This window comes from Gymnoscopelus braueri (genome assembly GCF_963280865.1).
Source record: "Gymnoscopelus braueri genome assembly, chromosome: 4".
In the NCBI taxonomy this organism is placed as follows: domain Eukaryota; kingdom Metazoa; phylum Chordata; class Actinopteri; order Myctophiformes; family Myctophidae; genus Gymnoscopelus; species Gymnoscopelus braueri.
The window spans coordinates 37,777,257-37,786,461 of record NC_137605.1 but is presented as its reverse complement, the minus strand read 5'-3'; the positions used below and the strand labels follow the sequence as shown (position 1 = coordinate 37,786,461).

Genomic DNA, 9,205 nt, shown 5'->3' with positions numbered 1-9,205 from the left:
GTGTGTATTTCCCCACCTTTTTTAAATACCTTTATATCTGTAACGTGCGAGTTAAAGCTCTGTGGCTGCTGGTCATAAACAAGCATATGAAACATATTAATCGCCCATAGAGGTCGCTGTGATATTGCAAAACAGATGCGCATTAGTCACTCCACAGGTTTAAACCATTGAAATCCTTCACCCCCTGGGATAACTTTTGCTGACTTTTCTTAGAACATGTGGAAATAATAGCTACTATAAGCCTAACGCCAATTTTATCATACGAATGTTATTTTTTTCCTTTTTGAAAATTCATGTAACAGTAATCAGTCATCTTTCAGTGTCTTATTGTTTGGACAGCAATCATACTTTTATTTTTTATATTTAAGCGTTGTGAGTTGCCGACATCACAATCTTATTACCCCAGCTTGATCGGTGGTTATTATTAGTATCTGTCAGGCTCAATGTATTTCAAACAATAGCAAAAAAGCGAAATGTAAAATTACAATCTCACATCACAGCTTACACATTATTATCTTCGGCTCCTATTAGGCTACTGAAGCGAATCAATATTTGGTTTTGGTAACTGATGGGGGTGCAAAAGGAGCCGCCTCCCTCCATACAGACTAATGATCATTATCAGACTGGCAACAGACAGGACCCCAAACCACTGATCCCCCTGGAAGGCTAAAAATGTCACCCCAACCGGCGTTATAATATAGCAGAAACCCTCCTTCCCGAAAAAAAAGAAGAAAAAAAAGGAAAATATTAATAATTTATTATCGAATCGAGTTCTCTTTCTGACAGATTAGATTTTAACCATTTGATTTTGTTTGGACTGGGCGTTCCCATATTATTACTTAATGACGTTCCCAGCTGCTGCTGTCCATTTTGTGTCAGCAGCAACCATCTGGCCACTTATTAGCACCTCAATGCATCGACGCTGCTTCCCTCCCTCTCATCACGACACAGTGGAATAACATTAAGCCCAATGCAGAACAGCACCATTTTTTTCTCCCGTTCCTTTCCCCCAAAAATATTGGAAATACGTTTTGTTTTAGGACTCAGTAAGAAAATAATTTCCCTGGATAATAATAGTCTGATTATTATTAATAATAATAATAATAATAATAATAATATATTGTTATTATTATTGTTATTATTATGATGTCCTGATTTGTATTTGTTGTTGCTGTTTTTTGTAACCATAATTCATGTATAAAAACATATAAATCAAATCAACATCAGAAACAGAAACGAAAATATGAGCTGGGATATTCATTGGTTTTCTCTATAATTTCATTTCGTTTATTAGGCAAAATATACGATCTGGACAAATTCCGTCAACGCGCTATTTACAAATTTAAATCACTTGGTATTTACATTAAAGGAAGACACCAACAAAAAAAATAAACACAAGATAAAGAGACAAAAATAAAAAGCCTACCAAACTGTCCCAGCCTGCCTGGGCAAAGTAGAGAGGAGGATTATAGGCTACACAACTATAGAGGAAGTATTCCATCCATCCACAGGATATTACCAAATTACGCCATTTGTTCTGTACCGACTGAACGCTACGCTGCATTAGGATATTTTTCATTGTCCTTTTTTTTCAGGAGTGTGTATAAAGTCTTTTCAGTCTTTCTTTCTTTCATTCGTTTTTTTTTGTGTGTGTCGGATCCCGTGGCAACAGCGATCACACAGCTATGTGTCTTGATCAGGCCGTGGACATAGGGCGGTGGGGACCCGCTGATCAGGCCGAGGACAGGGCAGTGAGGGACCCGCTGATCAGGCCGAGGACATGGGGCAGTGATCAGTGATCAGGCCGAGGAGAGGGCGGTGAGGACCCGTTGCGTTGCTTCTTGTTGGCTCCTGGCGCTGGAAGGCAGAGAGAATCTAAGATAAGAATAATACAAAAGGTATAGATAAATAAATGCCCCCGCCATGTTCAGACAGCGGGTTTCAATAATATTGGGGGGAGGAAAAAAATCAGCTAGACAATTCAAATGCATAAAATGCATTTGAAATGTCTCGCTCATTTTCATTCTTTTTTCCATTCTCAACACCCTGCACACTTTCCTCTATTTTTGATTCCCCTTTGATATAAAATACATTTTAAACACATTTATGAGTTGATTGCGTGGATATCAACAACTAGCACAAAGGCCATTAGTCCAGCATACAGAGCTATAGCGGCTGGTCAAATAAAAAAAATAAAAAAAGCGAGAGAGAGAGAGAGAGAGAGAGAGAGAGAGAGAGAGAGAGAGAGAGAGAGAGAGAGAGAGAGAGAGAGAGAGAGAGACATGAGGCCCCCATGTCTATCTCTCCCTCTCTCTCTCTCTCTCCCTCTCTCTCTCCCCATGATGGGGTGGGGGTAGAGAGAGAGAGAGAGAGAGAGAGAGAGAGAGAGAGAGAGAGAGAGAGAGAGAGAGAGAGAGAGAGAGAGAGAGAGAGAGAGCGAGAGAGGCTGGGTTCATACTAGTGAAAATTGTAGCACTTGAAACGGGGTAAACTTCTATGCTAGAACGCTCCCCTGGGCTGCAGGTTTCCCAGGGGTCTTTAGGAAAAGCACACAGCCCAGACAGAGCCCGTTTTCCTCGGTGACTTGATAAGTAGCCATACTCCCCCAAGAGGGAAGGAATTAAAGGGGGGCGGGATGAGACCCCTGTCACCCTTAAAAGAATATGAGGCCAAATTACCCAGATCGCAAAACTGTCAAAGCCATAAACTGTGCACATATATATTATTTCTAAAACCATATTCCAGCCCACACATATTTATTTTGGAATTTAAGTGTCACTATAATTTTTTGAAAATGCAATAAGCTAAATTGTTAGAAACTGTTCAAATAATTACATGCAAAGTTTCTCGTTGGCCCATTCATTATATTTTATTTACTTTATCCCGAAGTTACAACTAGGTTAATTGTTGTTACTGCGCAATAAACACACAAAAAATATGACAGAGACGCATGTTACAAATCATATTTAAAATGAAGTATTTACGGTGGCTATATATACAATTACAATAATTAAATATGCACTTTGATAGCCCAGAGCCTTATGTTGAAGAGAAGAAAAGCTCACCTCTCATGGAGGGGTCGAAAGGAGGACTTCAGGGACTGTGTCGGAGGCGAATCAGTTCTTACACCGTTTTCATGGTCTAAAAATGAAAGACAAATAGTATAGGAAATTAATTAATTATCATTAGCTTTTTTTAAACTGTTGTCTACGTAGATTAAATATAGTTTTCGTGTGTGTGTGTGTGTGTGTGTGTGTGTGTGTGTGTGTGTGTGTGTGTGTGTGTGTGTGTGTGTGTGTGTGTGTGTGTGTGTGTGTTTGCGCACGAGCACGTTGTTGCTTAGCTGTCCAATACAGACTCAGGTCTAACAAGTTCAGACTTCTATAATAGTCTAAAGTGAAAAGCAAAAGTGTTTCTTTGAGCAGCAGAGACAGAATCAGAAGAGAGTTCATAATCCTCACCTATGTGCTTAGGACTGTGGAGGTCTCGGGGCGTCTTGTTGTCATTGCTGAGCGCTGCTGCAGATGTGACCGGCGACACCACCACCGATCTCGGCTGCTGCTCTAGCTGCTGCTGGGCCTGCAAGTGGTGGTTATGGTGGTGGTGATGGTGTTGGTTAACTCCCAGAAAAGACCTCACGTTCAGCAGTGAGTTTTGGCCCAGAAAGGCGCCATTCGTCCAATTGTGGAACTTCCCGATCTGGCATGTGTACAGTCCGTGGCTGGGGAGGAAGGCCGGGTGCGTCTGGAGCTGGTGGTGGTGGGGGGCCGCCGAGGAAGGGTGGTGGGGGCCGCCGGCCTGGGGGCCCGACGGAGACGTGGGTTTCTGAGTGGAGCTGTCGGGACTGGTGGCGGTCTCCGCTAAGGACCATATTTTGGGCTTATTGTTGGCCGGGAGAGGAAAACTCCCGGGTCTGTCTGGGGACAAAACCCGCGTGTTGTTATTGTTACCATCCGACGTGTCTTTACTCCCGTGGTGGACCGAGATGATGGCGCTCTTAGACTTGTCGAAGGCCTCGTGGGCCTGCAGGGCGAAGGCCCGTCTCTTCTCCATGCTGTCCAGCTCCCCGCCGACCCCCCTGATGTGGTCCCTGTTGTTTCCGTCGTTTGATTTATCATCGTCGTCCTCGTTGCTTTGATCCCCATCGTTGTCGTCGATTTTGTCTATATCAATGCTCTCCAGATCGATCTCCTCCTCGTCTTCGTTTTTCTCGCCGTCGTCGTCGCCGCTGCCGAACAAGTTGCCGTCCTCCTCCTCGTCCTCTTTGGTCCTCGCGCCCCACGTCACCTTGTTCTCCTTCTTGAGCCTCCGCCTGGCGTTGGCGAACCAGGTGGAGACCTGGGTCAGGGTCATCTTGGTGATGATGGCCAGCATGATCTTCTCGCCTTTGGTGGGGTACGGGTTCTTCCTGTGCTCGTTGAGCCAGGCCTTCAGCGTGCTGGTGCTCTCCCGGGTGGCGTTCTTGGGCCTGGCCGGGTCCCCGTACTGGAACTGGCCGTATGGGTAGAAAGCAGGCGAGTGGGCAGCGAAGCTGCCAGGGTGGACGCCAGGGCTGTCCTTCAGGTCGTACTGGGAGCCCTTAACACATTATGGATAAAGAGATCATGAGTTTTAGGCCCTCATATCATACAAACAACACTCACATATGAGTTTCTTTTTCTTTTTGATAACTACTCGTTTATAGGATGTTTTTTCATAGTATTGTATATTTATTTGTCTGTCATTAAATGTTTCGATGAATTGCACAGGACCGCAATGTAAACAAGCCATAGTGCTTTCTTGGGTTTAATCCTTTTAGCATGTATTGAACTTCACTTTCTGTGCTTTTTTTTTGGACAAACTGTTAATAAAGTATTCAATAAATCAATAACACAACATTTTTTTTTTAGGCATAAGAATTGTACTTCATGCTGATATCACGACAATTGACAATTAAAACGGGTGAAATCGAGCTATGTACGAAATCCCGAGAGTGCCAAATGCACATGGCTCAAACTTTCCTACAAGTGTGTAGTCGATGTTCTCAACTTGCCACATGTCACATGCTATGACGTCCGCGTGGACCGCGTCTACAACACATATGAAATTCCCAGTAGTAGAGCAGCCAGAGGCCTACAAACAAATTCTACAATTAGCTCTTTTCCCCTATATCAGTTTAACAACGACACACAACATGTATACAAGTCGAGAAAAACAAGAATTGTCATGGCTCTATGATCCACAGTGACAACTTCAGCGCCCAACAGCCAAATTCCCCTGCACACGCTTAACCTATGAGGTAAGCAGTTTGGAGCTCTATGTGAAGTTATTACACCATGATGCCATACGCTTGTCAGGCCCGTGGTATAGCCTAGGCCAGTGTTTCTCAAAACTTTTAAATAACAAGGACCCCCTCCTTAACTCTGACAGTATACAACTGGAACCAAATGGACCCAAACGGGTCCATTTGGTTCCATTTGTATACGGTCAGAGTTACAGACTTGTAAGGGTCCATTTAGAACCCACCCAAAGGCACCATGAGAGTCCCTACTTTTTTACAATGACATGCCATTTTGTCGCCTATATTCCCACACACACGACTAATCGTGTGGCCAATTATATGTATATTTCATAGGCCTACTTCTATGAATTATGTCTTGACTGACAACCATTTGCCCAGGGCGTCGATATAGAGTCAGTCAAAGCTAAAGAGTTGTGAACCCGATGGCCTTCATGCTCGTTGAAGCGCTATAACACTTTTATTACTGTTAGTAGGCCTATATTTGAAGTCATAGCCCAATCATATCCACAACGATTATTTATTTTAATAAATGACAGTAAGGCCTAGCATATTCCTCTCTTGTCTTAAAATCGCAACGCAATGGAACGGCTGTCTACCATAAGCATAACACACGACACACACACACACACACACACACACACACACACACGGTAATTAAGGGCATATTATAGTAATATAAAATTATTAATATTTATTTAGTCTATTACAAGGAGAACAACTTTCCATACACTCATTTGTAGCACTAAAACGCAGGCCATAGAAGTTGTTAGCTTTATGTCGGATAAATAAAAAAACATCCCGTTAGTATTTCGGTATAGGATTCTTTACACGGCAGCTCATTCCAGCATTATATAATAGATAATAATATGCATGGCTTATGCTTGTTATAAATATTAGGCTAACTTGCATCCAGGTAAACAAACGATCAAGCGAGCAAAAACAAGGATCCTAAACAGCAAACAACAACAACTGAGCTTTCAAGCTATATAAACAAGCAAACACAACGTCCAAAACCTTAAGAAAACCCATATGCTATTAAAGATTGGGAGGAATAAATTATTTCCAGGCAAGAAGAATCGTCAATCCTTTTCTGAAAGTTGTCTTTTAAACAGCAGCATTATTTTTTTTTCAGACACGCGCGTCCATTTTTTTTCCAGAACCTTTACATAGCTAATAGGTCTATACTTAAAACAACAATAATGTAGGCCAGTAGATCTCAAAGTGGGGTCCAGTGAGTTCCTTGAGAGGGTTCTAAATTGACCCTAACAAGTCTGTAACTCTGACAGTACACAAATGGAATCAAATGGACCCTAACGGGTCCATTTGATTCCATTCGTATGCTGTCAGAGTTAAAGGAGAGACCGTTTAGCTGTGCTTAAAATAACAGCAAAAGAAACACAGTTCTTACCATTTGGGAGAAGAGAGCTAAGTCCGCGCTGGTGTAAGGCAGAAAAGCACTATAGTTATGAGCGTAGGGGTTGGCATACATGCCCAGCACCGAGGAGACAGCCGCCGCCGCCGCGGACGGGCTTCCCCCGATGTCGGCGCTCCCTCCGCGGGACGAGGGCGTCAGCACCCCCGGTCCTCTGTCGCTCCCGTAGACCTGGGAGGCACTCAAGTACTGCGGGTAGCCCAGCTGGGGGAAAGACATGTTTTTTTCCACCACCTTTTAATCTCGCACTGTGTGTAACAGCTAAAAAATCGCCAGGAAAGGAAAAACCGTGCGTAAAAAGTGAGAGCCTCGAACAAGAACACCCCCCCAAAAAAAGAAGTCAAAGTGTTTCAAGAAGCCCCACACCAGGAGAAACCAAACCCCGTGTTGTAAAAAAGGTAAAGTAAAAACAACCAACGATCTTCTTCCTTAAATCTCGGCTTCTCTCTTTTCTCCCCCAAGTCCACTGTCTGGATGTGATCTGATCAACAATTGAGCTCCAACTGACGTGCCTGCCCCGAGGTCTCGGGCTGATCTCTCTCAGATACAATTTGAAGTTGATGCTTTGATTGGCATTCCTACTTGAGCCTGCAAGCTCCTCCTCGTTGTGGAGCATGTGGATAGAGCTAGAGCATTGGCTGGGGCCACTGACTCTCCGCGTGTATGGAGTTATTGTATGTTAAATGTTCAGCATTAGACTCCATTCACCGAAGCTTTGATTGTTGTATGACAACCTGTCTACACGATTTTTTACAGCTGTCCGACACATAGGGGGGGAAGTAAACCCGACTGAAGAAGGAACTTACTTTGAATAGATTTAAATTATAATTAACAGGGAAGATAGCCTACTCTACCCATACTCCACAGAGAGGAACATTGGGTTGTTATCGCTGATGGGCTGCCTGGTGGTGCGTCTATTTAATTTACAGATCGGGTGATGATGGTTAGAAATGCTTTCAATTAGCGTGCTACTGAAAATAATTGATTGATTGATTGATGGAATACTTTATAACAGTTTGGCAAAAAAAAAAGAAAACACAGAAAGTACAGTTCTATACAAGGTCTTATTATTGAATAGCCCATATTGTAATCTGTTTGTATTTACTGATGATCAAAAAATATTTCAAATACCTCAATCAAAAAGGATTTAACGGTTTTCCCTCCTTTTTTCCTTTTTTTTGTGTAATTACAGCGTTGTGTTTTCCTGATCTGAGATTATTTTTAAACTAAAACTTTCAGAGCGAGGTGGAGAGTATAGGCCTATAGTTTATTTATCTGTGATTATTATTGAATAGCCCATATTGTAATCTATGTTTGTATTTACTGATGATCAAAACAATGTTTTCAAATACCTCAAAGTTTTGACTGCATGCGGTAACCAATTATTATTCTGAGCTATATAAAGATCCTGTTTAGTTTATTTTGATCTTACTGAAGTTTGCCTTATTGGTTTAATTTTGTTAAATATCTCCTCTCTCTCGCACGCAGTCACACACATGCGCGCACGGGCACACGCACGCACGCACACACACACACACACACACACACACACACACACACACACACACACACACACACACACACACACACACACACACACACACACACACACACACACACACACACACACACACAATCTCTCTCTCTCTCTCTCTCTCTCTCTCTCTCTCTCTCTCTCTCTCTCTCTCTCTCTCTCTCTCTACTCTCTCTCTCTCTCTCTCTCTCTCTCTCTCTCTCTCTCTCTCTCTCTCTCGCTCACTCTCTCTCTCGCTTTCTCTCTCAGACGTGAGTATGCGTGCGCGAGAGAGCGCGCGCACGTGTGTGGACTTAAAGCAGATTGCAGTTGTCTTTGCGTTGCAACAACAAAAGCTCTTAAACGTTTACGTGTTTCGAGTGAATTGGAATGATGAAAAACAGGGACAACTTTAACACCTAACCTGGGACGTACATTCTGCAGGGTCTTTATAGTCTCAGTTTTATTCAGAACAGTGTCTATGCCCCTTTCGAGGGATATATTTTCATTATGGTTATTTGCTATTGAAAATGTACCACTTTTTAGCTGGTCCTGTACAAGAAAAGTCACTCTAGACTATACTCAATTTGTCAAACTCACTTTTTGAACCTGTCAAATGTATTCACTTCACAAATAACGTAATTTAGAAGTTAAAATCAATAGATCAAAATGTATACAGTGTGAAGTCAGAGGCATATTAGCCTACCTTCTTAATAACTTTTTAAATGTTGGCCTATTTATGAATTATTGTCAAACAATAATTTCACAAGCCTCTTTGGTCATATAAAATAAATTAATCAGAAGGCTAGCTATTATAGCCTACATTTTGGTCACATCATCTATATTTACGTATTTATAAAATGTCCATTTACAGTTCTAATATCATTTTAGATTTTAACCATTTTGTTATACTTTGGCCATTCAAAAATAGCAGATATACAAGCTCATAGCTGCTATTTTTGAAAAATCGTGAAAATCT

The 9,205-nt window shown here is 42.2% G+C and overlaps 1 protein-coding gene across 2 annotated transcripts; it reads right to left on the bottom strand.

Annotated features, from left to right (window-relative positions):
* Window positions 1-1,260: 1,260 nt before the first annotated feature.
* irx1a (iroquois homeobox 1a) lies at window positions 1,261-7,228 on the bottom strand. 2 transcript variants are annotated; one of them, XM_080426022.1, is made up of 4 exons: window positions 6,690-7,228; window positions 3,462-4,578; window positions 3,066-3,141; window positions 1,261-1,875 (listed from the first exon to the last, which is right to left on the bottom strand). In XM_080426022.1, exons 1-4 carry the CDS (start codon window positions 6,930-6,932, stop codon window positions 1,800-1,802), a joined length of 1,512 nt encoding a protein of 503 aa, XP_080282148.1. In that variant the 5' UTR covers window positions 6,933-7,228; the 3' UTR covers window positions 1,261-1,799. The 2 variants fall into 2 exon arrangements, with proteins under 2 accessions (XP_080282148.1, XP_080282149.1); XM_080426023.1 differs by having other exon boundaries at window positions 1,261-1,857.
* Window positions 7,229-9,205: the final 1,977 nt, after the last annotated feature.